Source organism: Camarhynchus parvulus, chromosome 5 (genome assembly GCF_901933205.1).
Source record: "Camarhynchus parvulus chromosome 5, STF_HiC, whole genome shotgun sequence".
Classification (NCBI taxonomy): Eukaryota; Metazoa; Chordata; class Aves; order Passeriformes; family Thraupidae; genus Camarhynchus; species Camarhynchus parvulus.
Genome location: NC_044575.1, coordinates 10,302,833 through 10,318,507, shown reverse-complemented (window position 1 = coordinate 10,318,507; position 15,675 = coordinate 10,302,833). Strand labels below are relative to the sequence as shown.

At 44.7% G+C, this 15,675-nt stretch overlaps 1 protein-coding gene across 2 annotated transcripts; it reads left to right on the top strand.

Moving 5' to 3' along the window:
• Nucleotides 1-488: 488 nt before the first annotated feature.
• Nucleotides 489-9,784, top strand: WEE1 (WEE1 G2 checkpoint kinase). 2 transcript variants are annotated; one of them, XM_030950325.1, is made up of 11 exons: nt 489-1,185; nt 3,244-3,452; nt 3,982-4,048; nt 4,132-4,304; nt 5,201-5,322; nt 5,900-6,046; nt 6,438-6,533; nt 6,615-6,700; nt 6,800-6,970; nt 7,063-7,208; nt 9,634-9,784. In XM_030950325.1, the coding sequence occupies exons 1-11, from the start codon at nt 625-627 to the stop codon at nt 9,782-9,784; spliced, it is 1,929 nt and encodes a 642-aa protein (XP_030806185.1). In that variant the 5' UTR covers nt 489-624. The 2 variants fall into 2 exon arrangements, with proteins under 2 accessions (XP_030806185.1, XP_030806186.1); XM_030950326.1 differs by lacking the exon at nt 489-1,185 and adding an exon at nt 1,473-1,524.
• The last annotated feature ends 5,891 nt before the right edge of the window (nt 9,785-15,675 follow it).

The window sequence follows — 15,675 nt, the reverse complement described above, 5'->3', positions numbered from 1 at the left end:
TAACTGGCGTAGAAGGTGCTGTTATTATTAATAATTAATTTAATACAGTAGTAGTATTATTATGGACATTTTTGCGCGGTCAGCTCCAGCAACTCTACGGGAGCCAGACCACGTTGCACAGAAGCGGGGAGCGCAGTCCCGCAGGGCGGCGCGCTGTCCCCGCGGTGTCCCGGGAGTTACCCGGGCGGGGCAGGCGCTGTCCCGGCGGCCCGGGCGCCGTCCCCGCGGTGCTCCCGGCTCTCCCCGGACGCCGTCTCCAGGCGGCTCCCGTTGCCCGGGCGGGGCCGCCCCGGGGCTAAAATGGCGCCGGGCGCGCGCCTCACGGGCGGACACGTCCGCGCGGCCGCCTCGGGGCGGGGTCCCGGCCCGGCCCCGCCCCCTCTCGCGCCAAAGCGGCCCGTGACGCGACCGCGCGCGGCCCCGCCCCCGCGCGCCGTGTTTTCAAACCCGGTGGGCGGGCGCGATTGGCCGGCGTGCGCGGCACGTGACCAACGGTCGCGGGAAAGCCGCGGAGTCCGAACAGCGCGCGGCGGAGCCGTTCGTGGGCAGCGCGAGCCGAACCGGCACCGCACGCGGGCGGAGCGCGGGCAGCGCAGCGGGAGCGGCACGGGCGGAGCGGCCGCCATGAGCTTCCTCAGCCTGCAGCGGGCGGCGCCGCCGCGGCGCGTCTCGGCCCGGCGGGCGGCGGCCCCGATCCGGCAGAAGTTGCTGTTTCTGAGCGGCCACAGCGACTGCGAGGAGGAGGAGGAAGAGGAGGAGGAGGAAGGCTGCGGCAGTAGCAGCGCCAACAGCACCGGTGAGGACTCGGCGTTCCAGGAGGCGGACTCGCCGCTCTCGGCCGCGCGCACCCCGGCGCGGAGCGACCCGCCCCTGCTGGAGGAGGAGGAGGAGATGGAGCCGGCGGCGGCGCCGCTGCCGGACGAGGGGGACTCGTGGGAGGAGGAAGGCTTCGGCTCCTCGCCGGTCAAGTCGCCCGGAGCCTATTTCCTGCTCGACTCGCCCTCGCCGCTGGCCCCGCACAAGGGCCGGCGCTGCTGCGAGCGCTCCCCGCCGCACCCGGCGGCCGGCGGGTACCGGGGGGCGCGGGGCGAGGAGCCCGGCTCGCCGCTGCCCGACTACCCGGGCACGCCGCCGCACAAGACCCTGCGCAAGCTGCGCCTGTTCGACACGCCGCACACGCCCAAGGTGAGCCCGGCGGGTCGGGCCGGCCGGTCCGTTATGGAACGGCGGGGGCGCCGCTCGGGACCGCGCCGGGGGCTCCGGGCGGGGCGGGGCGGGGCCGGGCGGCGCCGCCTCCCGACGGGACAAGGGCACGGGGCGAGCCGCTTACTTAGGTGTTAGTCACATAGAAACAAAAAGTTCTCCGAGTTTGGCAGTGTTTTGTGGAAGGCGTGTTTGAAAAGTGCGAGCGTGGAGTGTTAAAGCTCCCAAAGTGCGTGCTGCAGTGCGGAGTGGGCGTTGGTTGGTAGGGGTGTAGCCGGAAAGTTAAAGCTCGGCTTGGGGTGTGATCCTGAGCGTCTCTCGGTGAACTGGCCTAGGAGGAATTTCTTCACAGGAAGGGTGACTGGACATCGGAATGGAATGCCCTGGGAGGTGGTGAGGTCACCGTCCCTGGAGGTGTTTAAGGAAAGATAGACTGATGGCTCTTAGTGCCATGGGCTGGGTGGCACGGCGGTGTTGGGTCATGGCTGGGCTCGATGATCTCAGAGGCTGCTCCATTCCAATGGGAGCTGCTGCCATCCTGTCGTGTTGGAGCGCTGCTGCCGTGTGCCAGCGCTGCTTCAGCCTCTGCTCTCCTGCATCGAACGTGAAACGCTGTTCGAGCAGTCCGTGCTGGGAAACTCGGGGAGTCCAAAGTTTAGAGGGAGAGATGGGTAGTAGCTCTTAACTCTCTCAATAGCAGATTTTTGGAAGGCATTTCAACTTTTGAACTCGACGCTGTGTAAAATCCCGTATAGTGAATTTAAATCTAGTGATAATTGGCTTCCTTTCTTCATTACTTTTCATATAGCCCTTTAGAAGTAATCCTGGGATAATCCCCGGGGATAATCTCCCAGGGGTCTATAGGCTATAGATGGAAAACAACTGACTTAAGGTGTGAGGAAGGCTTCCTTCTTAATTGGTTTTTACAGCTTCCATCTCCAGTGAGGGTTCAGTGGTGAAAATCAGTGGTACAAGTTTGTAGAAGGTGAAATTGATGGTGATTTTACACCTTGTCAGGAGCAGATGCTTCGGAGCTGCAAAAAAGTTCTTAACACAGCAGTTCAGTGGGATTCTTAAATTAGGTGGCCAAATTCTACATAGGTTATCTTTGGAAGAATCAGTTGGTTCAGGTATCCAGTGGAAGTACAGAAATGTGTCCTGAGAAGCACAGGGCTTCATCCAGGGCAGATTCAGGATTGCAGTGATTGCATGAGATTCTCATGCAGATTGCATGAGATTCCCATGTACTGAGTGTTCTTCCCTGTGGTGGTTTAGGCTTTAGTCCTGTCAAGTCTTTATTTTGTTGTTAGGATAAGGTGATGCTCCTGCTTGTGATCCAGTCATCCTTGCATCCTCACCAGGATGAAGGAGACTCAGGTGCAGACTTTTCAGTGTAACTGGCAGTGTAATCTCCCAGTGTAACTGGGAGAAGTTTCGTTATGTGCCTGGAAGATGCCTGGTCTGGCAAGTTACCACCCAAAAGATCAGTTTTGGATATTTAACTGATAGTGCGGCCATGCTGCCAATTCTTGAAACGATTTTTGTAGGCTTGGAAAATGCACCAGTGCATCAATATTAAATGTTGCATTTGCTATTTAAGATTATCACTTAAATCTGTAGAAACCAAAGATCATTTCATGTCTGATCTAGCTTCCACATCATGCACGTGCAAATCATAGGGATACAGTACAGGATTGTCCTCCAGTTTCATCTGTGTTCATTTAATAGACAAAGATTTGTCCAAGAAGTTTAGGTGATGAAATGATTAAAGACAGAAAAAGGTTACTCTCATAATCAGCTTTGCTATATCTAAAACTAATTTTAGTATTTGTTTGCTTGAACTGTTTCTGTGTAGAGTAGAAAGCATTATGGTTTCTTAGAAAGGCTTTTTGATGGAAATGCAGATATTTAAACAACTGATGCTAACTTTAATTAGACAATACTCTAATGATGGCTTCAGGCACGACCTGACTGTTTAATGTCTAAGGCTATAAAAGACTATAAATATTTTTGTTTTATTTCTTTTTTATTTAAATACAGAGTTTGCTTTCTAAAGCACAAGGTTTAGGCTCCAGCTCAGTCAAACTTCGAGGGGGCTCGCTGTTTATGAATGTTGGGAAATCAGAGAAGCAAGAAGAAGATTTTAGACAAACACCTCATGTGAACATCAATCCCTTCACTCCTGACTCCATGTTCCTTCACAACTCTGATGGCAAATGTCGGAGGAGGAAGAGGATACACTGGAATGAGTGAGTGACTTGTAGCTTCCTTTGTTAAACTTGTATTTAGAACTACTTTTGGCTGCAAAAAATTTGTTACAAATTGCTTCTAAGAATGTATTTTTGCTTGCAAGTTGTTAGTAATGTATAATACAGCTCTTAAAGTATGTGCTTCAAGAGGCATGATAGCATGAAATAATAATTTAGCACTAGATCTTTTGATTACTGTACAGAGAGGACAGAGTAGGCTGTGTGCTGGTCTTTTTCCTCTCATGGAATGGGCCATGTGTAGTCGTTCCTTCAGGAGGAAAAATAATGCATTAAATACAAGTGTGAAACATGAAGAAAGAAATGACAAAGATATTAGCATGGCAATTTTTTGAGTTTGTGTTTATAGATGTCTAGTGTTCAATTAGTTAAGTAATTGAACACTAGACATCTATAACTAAATAACTAAAGTTAGATAGAATAGGAGAACTAGATCTCAGAAAAATTCAACAGCTTCTGGGCTTCAGTTCTAAGTTTACTTAAACCATGTTATTTCTGATGTGAATTTCAGCTCTTGTGGGGAGGACATGGAACCAAGTGATGGAGAGCCTGAAGAGGAAACCATGAGACCTGCTAAGGTACTTCATCTTTAAACCTTGATACTAATTTCAGCAGTCTGTGTATCTGCAGATCTAAATATTTTCCTTGGTAATCTTTGCAGAGGATAACAATAACAGAAAGTAACATGAAGTCGCGGTATGCAACCGAATTCCATGAATTGGAGAAGATTGGGTCTGGTGAATTTGGCTCTGTGTTTAAGTGTGTGAAGAGGCTGGATGGCTGCATCTATGCAATCAAACGATCCAAGAAACCCCTGGCTGGCTCAGTGGACGAGTGAGTACTTCCTGGTCTTAAAACTTGAAAATCTTCTCTTGGTGTTTCTTCTTGGCTCTTTCTGTTGGTGTCTAGAGAAGGCATTTAAGACAAACTTGAGTTAAATGTAAAATAGAAACAGTTTTGAAGCCACTTGATTTTTTTTCTTCCTCACCCACTCCCCAGGTACTGTGCAGTACTGGGGAGAAAAGGCTGATTGGCCTCTCTCCTGCCAGATGTTTGTCCCAGTATTCTGTGTGGAAATAGATTGTTCTCAAAGTGAGAATAACACTTCCTTGCAAGGGTGATTCTTTGAGAGATGGAAGGAAGGCACTATTCCCAACTGAGTCCTCATCCTTGTCAGCTTGAGTGGAATGTAGATGAGTTAAGTCAGTTTGAGGGTATTTTTTGGCATTTTGAATGAGCCTGTGATTCAGGACTTTTCCCCACACTTCAATAGTGTGGGGAATAGTTGTTCAAATAGTTTATATTTTAAGTATTTGAACACACAATCGTGTGTTCAGATAGTTATAATATAAACCTCCCAAGTCTGAGTTGCACAAAATTGCATACCAGACTTACAGTCTAGGAAATGTTGAGTTCAGTCAAACCTTTGGCTTTTATGAGCACTTTTATTTTTTGCCTAGAACTTCAGTCATGCATCTTAAAGTTTGCTATTGCTTCTGGTTGGCAAGTATGTAATGGCAGTGTGGCTCCCACACCAAACTGGTTTTTGATGTTCCATAGTCTTTTAATATAATGTAAATTATTTTAGCTGTTTGGACATAAGTACAAATCCAGCTTAGGGTGCCACAGAATTGAATAGGAGGATTTTAATTAGAAATACTTTCTGTAATAAATGGTACTAATTTCACCTCACAATACTCACATGTGCTGTTGCTTTTTGTGACTAACAGGCAGAATGCTTTAAGAGAGGTCTATGCACATGCAGTTCTGGGACAGCATTCCCACGTAGTGAGGTACTACTCTGCATGGGCAGAAGATGATCACATGCTTATACAGAATGAATATTGCAATGGTAAGTAAAGATGATGTACAGGTATCTACAAGCTCTTAACAATAGTTAGGAACTGATTACCCTACTCATAGCTCATGCTGTCTTTCTCTCAAGTGACTGATATTCCTTTCTGGAAAAGGCATATCAGATGGATGAAGCAAAAACTGTACAAAGTTGCAGACCAAGTCATGCATGTTCAAGCATACTGGAAGTGCTGTGACGTGTTTGTGAGCAGAAGAACTGTTCTTTCTTCTGTACAGTAGTACAAGCTGGAATAGAGAAAATTGCTAGAGTTTCCATTAAATAGGAGATTAAACTTGATTCTGAAGCATTTTGCTACTGTTGATGCCCTGACAGAGATTTGGAAGAGAGAGCTCTTTCCCTTGTGTTGATGTCCTGTTAGCGTGACAACTACAGGAGAAAAGAATTTTATTATATTGTTATATGGCTAAAAAGAGAATACAGCACTATATTTTACACTTACTGTATATTGCCAGCAGGTTCTTTGTGATATAGTCACTTAATTTTGGGAGCTAGTTGTTACTTTGTCAGCTGTTTGATGCAAAAATATAATTTGTTTTTTTTAATGGTGTTCCAGGTGGCAGTTTAGCAGATGCCATAAGTGAAAATTACAGGAATATGCGTTACTTTACTGAACCAGAACTGAAGGACTTGCTGCTTCAAGTGGCTCGAGGTTTAAAGTACATTCATTCAATGTCCCTGGTACACATGGATATCAAACCTAGTAAGTTTGTAACTACTTTACTCTCTATTGACAACTTTCTCAGTTCATTTAATCTGCTGTAGAAAAATGAACAGTTAGCCACACCTTACTAACTGTAAATTCTTCCCTGAAGCTCTGAATAGGAGCACAAAGGTGTCAGTTATAAAATTGGCCAGCAGACCTAAACTGTTGCGTTTATCTTGGGTCCTTTTTGTGTAATTGACTCTACTTGCATAACACTTGGCTGCCTTCCCAGCAGAGGGGCCACAGCGAATCAGTTATAGCTTCTCACTCTTTGAACAGGGTTTATATACAAATAAAACTTCGGCGTGCCTAAAGCAAACTGTAGTGAAACTAGGTCAAGTAGAAATGGTACAGGAATGTTTGTTTTAACAATTCTGCTCTTTTTCAGGTAACATTTTCATATCTAGAACATCAGTCCCGAGTATAACTCTAGAGGAAGGCGATGATGATGACTGGTCATCTGACAGAGTAATTTTTAAAATAGGTGAGAAACAGCACACTTGCGTGAAAAATAATTGCATCATCTCATTGTCTTCTGAAAAGTAACTTTCTTTCCTCCTTGCAGGTGACCTGGGCCATGTAACTCGAGTCTCTAGTCCTCAAGTGGAAGAAGGTGACAGCCGTTTCCTTGCAAATGAAGTCCTACAAGAGGTAACTGTTCTGTTTGTGAGAAGCAGCGATGTTAGGCCTGCATGCCATTTCCTTTAGGGAAAAAATGGTGAATTTATTTTTCCTTTTTTTCTTTTGAAGAACTACACTCACTTGCCAAAAGCAGATATTTTTGCTCTCGCCCTGACTGTTGTCTGTGCTGCTGGTGCTGAACCTCTTCCAACCAATGGGGACCAGTGGCATGAAATCCGGCAAGGAAAGCTGCCCAGACTGCCACAAGTGCTTTCTCAAGAATTACTAGACTTATTAAAAGTAAGAACTCCGGTACTAGTGGCTTGCTGATAAGTGTGATTTATTGTCTTGCTGGCCTTAACAAGGATGCCTTGTTTTCTTTTTTCCCCAAGGTTATGATTAATCCTGATCCTGAGAAAAGGCCTTCAGCTGTGGCACTAGTGAAGCATTCAGTGCTTCTCTCTGCCGCAAAAAAGAGCGCGGAGCAGCTCCGGATAGAGCTGAACGCTGAAAAATTCAAGAACTCCCTCTTGCAAAAGTAAGTAGGTCCTTGGGGTCCTTAACAGGACTTCATTTCTAACAGGTTCTTACCTGAGAGTGAAGTGATGATAAAACAGGAGTGTCCTTGTTTGTGGGTGAGATCCACAAATCTGTATGCATGTGCGTACCTGAGAGTACAAAGTGGGTCATGGAACTTTAAAAGGAACTTTCTCCACAGAAAGAACTCTTGAACACTCTAAGGGAATCTCAAAAGCACTATTAGTATTCAAGGCATACAAAACATTATGGTTTTAAACAACTGTTTCAGGAGAGTGCATGCTTTTGTGACAGGTGTATCCTAGCTTACATCTGTACGACTTGAGTCAGTGTTTTCCTAGGTCATTTGTACATTGAAATGTTGGAAAATGACTTAAAGGACCTGTTTTGAACCTAAATGGAATGGTACATCAGGAATATTATTGGACTAATCTGACCTTGGGTCACCGGAGAATCATTTGTATCCAGAGGTCATCTTGTCCTACCCCTTGCTCAAACACTCACTCTGAATTAAAGCATGGAAAAAGAGATTCCCTTTAGCAAAGTCTGATCTCTGCTTAAGTTTCAGGGAAAGAGTTAGTAAATTAATAAGCAGCTATCTGACTCTTTCACTACAGTTATCTTTGCATGTGTTATGCATAATGGGCAGGCTTTTATGAGGGAATATAGATTACTGATTTCTTTTGGAGTGGTATGTCTTGCATGAAGATGTTAATTTCACATTCAGGTTCATTTCAATGTTACCTGCTTATCTTGCCATTGCTAGTCTGACCACAGCCAGATGTACTAGATTAGGTGGTTATCTTTATAATATTATGAATTACATTGAAAGAATAATCAGACAATTTGTGCAGGTTGCTAAAGGGCAGATTTGCTGAGGTAAGTTGCTTGCTTGTACAAAGACAACACATTTTTGCACTGCTTGAAAAAGAAAAATGGCAAAGCTAGTGTTTTGTGAAGATTCCTTCTGGCCTGGCAACAAGAATACATCCTTGTAAATCTAAGAATGATTTAAAATAACAATTAGCCACAGTAATTTTTGATGTTGTGTGGCATAGTGCTCCATAAAATACTTCAGGTAGTTTGGGGAGACAGAGATTTTTGGGTTTGGTTTGTTTTTTCTTAAATTTCTGCATTTGAACCATTTAAAATACCACTTTAGTGTGTAAGTCATCTTCAGTGAAAAAAATCCTTTTAAGGCAACTCAGCTTTTCTACTGTGTTGTCCTCTTCAGAGGAAGGAAGAATTCAAGATTTCTAGGCAAGAACTCAAGACTTCTAGGGAAGAGTGGAAGGATATTGTAAAACTAAATTTCCTGGTAATGTGGTGTGGTGGTTGGGTGAGCACATGAGTGTGTATTTGTGACTGATGTTCACAAGGAAGAGGACTGAAAACTGGTTGCATTCTCTTCCAGTGCACTGGCACAGTGATAAATGTGGGGGTGATTAGATGGGGCACGGGTGTTAATGAATAATACTCTGGCTTACAAGAATGGGAATTGTGTATTAAACTAAAACATGTAGCTTAAAACTGAATACACCTACACCAATGTGCAGCAAGCTTGTAAAATTTGATTTTGCTTTGCAGCCAGGTGTGAAGTGAGATTACAAATACTCACTCTTATAGTAGAGAAAGTTCTTTAATGGGTAGTTTGAGATTGTGGAAGGAAGAGAGTATGGGGAAGGTTGAGGTTTAGCCATATGTCAGTATTTGAAGAAAGGAGAAAAGCAGTGTCTATGGGGGAAGCCTTTATAAAGATAGCTGTGCTCTTTAGTTGGACTAGTTTATAATTTTAACCTGAGTTAGATTTAACCTTTTCCTCAGGCTGGGTATTGGTAATTCTCTGAAACAGAACAGTTGGCAGAATGTTGCACAGGGGCAACGGCCTGTGCTGCCTTCAGTGACTCTGCCTTGCGGGCGCCCATTTTTGTTAGGCAAAAAATGTGGAGGTGGTGATCAGCTTTTGATGTGGGTATGCAAAAGGGAAAGGATGCTTCCTGAGCTGTCTGTTGCCAGTTACACACATCTGTGTTCATCTAAGTGTCTCAGTCTCCCACAGAAGCTCAGGTGTGGCTGAATATGCTTCCTTTGGGCAAGCCTTGGTAATGAACTCTGACAACACGGGCCTTGTGGTAGGAGGTAAAAGCACCCTCCTGTGTCCTGGTAATTGAATTGCTGAGCTGCTTGCAGCAGGCTGGATTTCAGAATCTGAGTGGTGTGAATTTTTAATTTCCTTCCCTTGCTTTTCAAAAGAAAGAACATCTGTACAAGTAATGAGCATGCCACCTCTGCCCTCTGGTTAGAAATGGGGATGTGAATCATAACGCTCTCAGTATGACCTAAAACTGACCTAAAGCCTTGAACTGTGACCTGCTGTAGCTGGTTTGCTGTCAGTTGCTGTGCTGAGCCATGTCCCTGTGTTGCAGGGAGCTGAAGAAGGCGCAGCTGGCCAAGGCGGCGGCCGAGGAGCGCGCGCTGTTCACGGACAGGATGGCCACGCGCTCCACGACGCAGAGCCGCCCGTCGCGCCTCATCGGCAAGAAGATGAACCGCTCCCTGAGCCTCACCATCTACTGACCTCAGGGCCAGGCAGCCTCTCTGCCCCACCACAGCTAGGGAACTGAGGGGAGCCTTCAGCTCCTCTTCCTTGTCCTGTAGTCAGTATCACCAGTTTGACAGCTATTGCTTCTGGTCTTCACTTGTACCCTATGGCTGGTTCTGCATTCACCATTGGGGTTGATGGACTCGGTTACTCTCCTGTCTGTAGAGGATCCTGGATGTTACTCCATAAGCCTTCGGTTACACTGTTAGATGTTATATTGTCCCAGGGTTAACCACTATAGTGGTGTGCTGCTTTGTAGTGTTACAGCATTGTAATAAGAAGCAATATTCCTAATCTTTTAAGAAGGAGGGAGGGGGCCTTACTTTGATAGTTAATTTTTTTTTTTGGAGCAGAGGGGGAATAAATTTTAAAAGACAGGCTTTAAGGCCACCTACAGTCAATGTACCTGATGTCAGGTAGACTTTTGTTGTGAATTTTATTTGTGTATTGAACTGGGAGCACTTTGTAGGCATTGCATAAACCACAGCTTAGGAACCTGTGGAATTAAGTGCCATGTGGAACTGCTGCTATTTTTAGTTCAGTGTCCTTGCTGTAAACTGTAGCATTAAAACAATCATTATTGTGTTAATAGGCTTCTTGTTAAAGCAATTAAGTGAAAAAAAATGTAAGCTGCATTTTAGTGAAGGCAGCATTTTTCTCTCAAAGCTAGTGCATTGTGAAAAAATGCACCAATTTAATATTTGGACTCTGTATTAGTGTAGTGCAATTGTTAATGTCTTTGCTATTGATGTTTTGTTCTACTTTCTAATAAGGTTCTCTGAATGTTCATGTTTTCTTCAGTTGCCCATTCTTGAGGCTATTGTATGTTTGGTTTTTTATGTTGGAATACTTGTAAATAGTTGTTTAGTGTGTTCGGGCTGTTTTTCATTGTTTATGTACATAAGTTTGATCATGCTTATAGTGTACTATACAGAAACTGCAGTCTGGGATGCCAGCAGACACAGCTTAACAATTCAGTTTGAAGTTCCAATTTGTGGAACAGAATGTGGCCATGGAACCAATGCAGATGTTGAACCTAGGCTGACAGAACTATTCTGATTACTGGCTTGTCTCTTCATTCATTTTACTTAAAACAGTGTTTCCCTTTTGTGCTCTATTTGTTCTTATTAGTGTTGAATTTGAATATTAAAGTTAAAAGTTCTGTTTGTTTAATATTGTGTAACACTTATTTAACTTTGTAGTTACAGAAATAAAATACTGAGTTGGGAATATACTATGGCAAGTCCTGATGAGATCTGCTTCCCACTCATGCCTGATGCTTGTGATTCCCTCTCCTGAGAGTGGGACTGAGTGAGATAAGAGACTTGCTGATAGTTAGGAGAGAAGGATCCTACTCAATGTGTTAGTGCCCATAGCAGTCTGTCTGTGCAGCCTCAGGAATGGTATTGCATTGGCAAAGATGAAACCCCTGGAAGAAGTGGAACCCATGACTGATGGCGGAGGAATAGAAACTATGTGAAGAGATAGCTGGGTCTGAGGTAAGGGAAAATGCAGGACCTGTTGAGAATAGGAAGAGAGCTGCTGATTTAGAAGTTGGGAAGAAAACAGTGGGAGGAGTTGGAATATTTCAGGAACACAGTGATGGCATGTTCTGTGGCATGGAGGTACATGTAAACAAGGGAGACACAGTAAACAAAGGCTTAATATATCAGTCTATTGTGGAAGTTTTTACCTTGTGTTAGAGCCACAGGTGAGTCAGAGAAGCTCTCCCTGAATTCCATGCACTCAGAAAATTCAGCTTTGCAGTTAGCAGAAAGTAACTAAGAGTTCTCAGTTCTAATCATACAACTGAAATTCAGAATATTGGTTTAAGGTATATGAATGATATTTTACTGATAACTAAAAAACTGATACACTGAAATACCTTTAGATAGCCCTGTCTTGTTTGTGAGAGAATTTAAAATATATGGGTTTGTTGCAGTGTTTTAATGTTCATCTACATTAAGTGAGACCTTTAAGCATACTTCTAAACAGTCAGAAATTCCAGTTGGTGGATGATTAGTAAACTTAAGCTTTTCTATCTCTACAGTGTAAAAAATCTGTTATATGTATTACAGTTCTGTGCTCCTCATCACCCATTTGCAGAGACCTGCACCATCAGTAGAGGCACTGCTCTGCAAACAAGCTGTGCTCGTGGCTGAGTAAAGAAGGGCTTGCATTGCTGTGCCCAGGGAGGTGGTGGATGGAGCTCTATCCTGCTGGAGGCCAGCCACCAGTGGTGCTCCTCAGGGTCAGTGTGAGGCCCAGTCCTGTTTAATGTCCTTATCAGTGATCTGGCTGAGAGGACTGAAAGCTCCCTCAGTTTGCAGATGACACCAAGTTGAGCAGCAGTGATGATCTGTTGGAGGGCAGGAAGGCTCTGCAGAGGGATCTGGTAGCCTGGATCAATGGGCTGAGGACAGCTGCTGGAGGTTCAACAAGGCCAAGTGCCAGATCCTTTCCCGGGGCCACAACAACCCCAGGCAGTGCTACAGGTGGGGGAGGAGTGGCTGGAAACTGCCCAGTGGAAAAGGACCTGGGGGCGCTGCAACACAGGCTGAACATGAGCCAAGTGGCCAAGGTGGCCAATGGCATCCTGGCCTGGATCAGCAATAGTGTGACCAGCAGGAGCAGGGCAGGGACTGTCCCCCTGTGCTGGGCACTGGTGAGGCCACACCTCAAGTGCTGTGTCCAGTTCTGGGCCCCCCACTGGAAGAAAGACATTGAGGGATTGGAGAGAGTCCAGAGAAGGGCAACAGAGCTGGGGAGGGGTCTGGAGAGTCCTGTGAGGAGCAGCTGAGGGAGCTGGAGGTGTTTAACCTGGAGAAAAGGAGGATCAGGAGAGACCTTATCACTCTACAACTGCCTGAAGAGAGGTAATAGCCAGGTGGGGGTCAGCTTCTTTTCCCAAGTAACAAGAGATAGGACAAGAGGAAACAGTCTCAAGTTGTGCCAGGGAGGGCTTAGATGGGATATTAGGAACCATTTCTTCACTGAAACAGTTGTCAAGCATTGGAACAGGCTGCCAGGGAAGTGGTGGTGTCACCACCCCGGGGTTATTTAAAAGCTGTGTGGATGTGGCACTCAGGGACGTGGTTGAGTGGTGGACTCGGCAGTGCTGGGTTAACAGCTGGATTCCATGATCTTAAAGGTATTTTCCACCTATAAAATTCTGTGGGTCTATTCTAGTGCTGGTCACAGGTTTTGTGTGCCATTGAAGGGGTGCCCTGCTTAAACCATAGGACTGAAGTGACTTTAGACATTTTAACTTTTTCCTTGTGTGCCAAGGACAGTATTTAAAAAGGCATTTCTTTAAAAAGGCATTTCAGAGTTCTAAAGTACTTTATGGGAGCAATAAGAATCGTGAAATTTTATCTCATTTTTCATGAGCCTTTCTGATGCAGATAGTGAGGCAGTGAATCCTGGCTGCAACAATGGCTGGTGGGAAGGAGCAGAGAATTTGGGAAGTGTGTGTTAATGCTTCCCATGAATACTCCCAGCATACAGTGATTCATGATTCAGATGTTTACTGAGTAAGAAGTGGTATCTATTTTTACTGACATTGAAGGGGGTTTCTTTTTTTAATAGGAACAATCTTACAGTAATTTTGGCAGCTTACAAATTATTGCAAAAAGAAGACTTGGGCCAAACTTATCTGCAGTTGAGCAGAACTTATCTGTAATTGCCTTTGCAGGTGGAAGGAGGAACTTCTCACCGCTCACAAAAATGTAGAGTTGGATATTAGCTGAGATTCCACCAAGCATGGTGTAACAGGATGAGCTTCAGCATTTGGAGAGAAAAGCTTTAGCTGAATTTAAGAAGCAAGAATTAGAGTTGGGTGGCAAACATGTTCTTCAAAATAGCTCCATTTAATGTTTAATCATATTTCTCCTGAATTCATCTAGCTTAAATTTCCCAAGCTTAACTATTTGATCCGATTACATGACTTCATGAAGAACTCAAAGTGAATGTAAAAATACTTGAAAGCAGGTATTTCATACCCCTACCTCCTCTAGACATTTGTCTGGTCCTCTGTCTTCTCCATCTTCTAATGATGCACTACTGGACAACACCACCTGCTTGGTCTTGCTCAGTCTTTCTGCATCTTCTGACCAAAAAGTGGGTGGTGTGATGGACTAAAGCTCCTACAGACACAGTTTCCTGTAAAGACACAACACCATTTAACACAGAAAAATTAATTTCAAATATCAAGGACTGATTCACTGATTGGATAATTCATCTTGCAATTCAAACCTTTCCAGTGTCTGTAGAAATACTGATGGGTTTGCAGGCAAAACCATTGAATTGAATCATAAATGGTATACTTAAAATATTGAATCACATCTGGTGTTCAAATACTACATGGAATTCTGTTTATGCCATTACTGTCAAAATACAATTGGAGGTTATTTTTGTATGTTTTTTTTGTTTTGTTTTTGGGAAGGTATCCCCACACAGCAGTTGTCTAGGGTTTTCTTATAGTTTTTGTTGGGTTCATTTGTCAGTTTCCAAGTATCCTGTTGCCCTATTAGCTGGAATGGATCTGAATCACTAAAATGTAGGACCTGGAATCTTCCTGTCAAGTTGGCTTATTTTGGAAGTCACAGACAAGATTTACCTCCACTTAGAAATGGAGTTAGGCACTGCTTGTATATTCCAAAGTTCGATTTCAATGTCACAGCTTGCATTACTTTATAACCTGAAAAGTTTCATGAATAGAAGTACACTTAGGCACCCCGTCCTTGCTGATCTAGGGCAGGGGAGCACCGTGTGTTTGACACCCTCCCAAAAGCTGGCCAGCTGGACCTTGCCTGAATGTGTTTTGTAGTCTTCAGCAACACCTGCTGGACAAAATTGTTAACTGTGCACTGAATTTTGTCTTGGAAGTGTCTGTGTGCTGGTGTGACACTCGACCCTGATTGTTAGAAGGCGTTGTCTTGTTCTGCAGCAGTGACTGAGCACTCTTGCCAGCAGTAGCCCGGGTAAGAGTGTTTTCATTTACCCCAGTCACCCTTTTGGTTGTGTAGGCTTGGAAAGAGCACCCTCATCATATGTGGTGTGTAATGTGTGCATATGTGTAACAAACCCCTGTGTGTGCTACCTCCAAATATCCCTGCTGTAACTGGGCTTGAAGACCTGGTTTTAAACTTGGCCAGCAGAGTGAAGTCAGGGCTGAGCCCTGCTGAGCCCCCGCCTCCTCCAGTGAAGCCTGGAACCCTCGGAGGGAGCTGCTGAGCCCAGTGAAGGTTCTCAGCTCCAGAAACATCGCACAGAGAAAGCAGGAGGAAACTGGGCAGGACAGCACTCAGGAAACTGCTTCTGGCTGAGAGCTGGAACTGGATGGAGATTCTGTCTTCCCAAAGTATAATGGGATTGGGCTAGGGGAAAGGGAGGTGCCCTGAGGAGAGAATATTGCTGGGCCTAATTAAACAGGAAGCAATTTATTATTGTTTAACATGTTGCTCAGAGATCTGAGGTTGTACAAGCCTAAAAATGAACTTGACATTCTGGATAGTCTTGGAAAAGCTGAAGCATTGGCTTCAAAGATCTTCCTTTTGGCTGTCATTTGACTCCCTTACAATAGACAATATGAGCATTTAGCATGACATCTGAATTATCATGCTGGTCTAAACTGATTTCTCTTTGAGTCAAGATGAAAGCAGACAAAGTGGCCTGACTCTGATTAATGATCTCCTGTGTATCCCTCAGATTGCTGCCAGACAAGGGAGCTGATGGACATAAAACCTGCTGCTGTTGCTGAATTTATACACAGGCAGATTCTACGTGTTCAGCCTGCATCCTGATGGAGGAGATCTTGTCCATCTATTGATTTACAGACAGCAGAAGGCACCCCTAATGAAAGTAT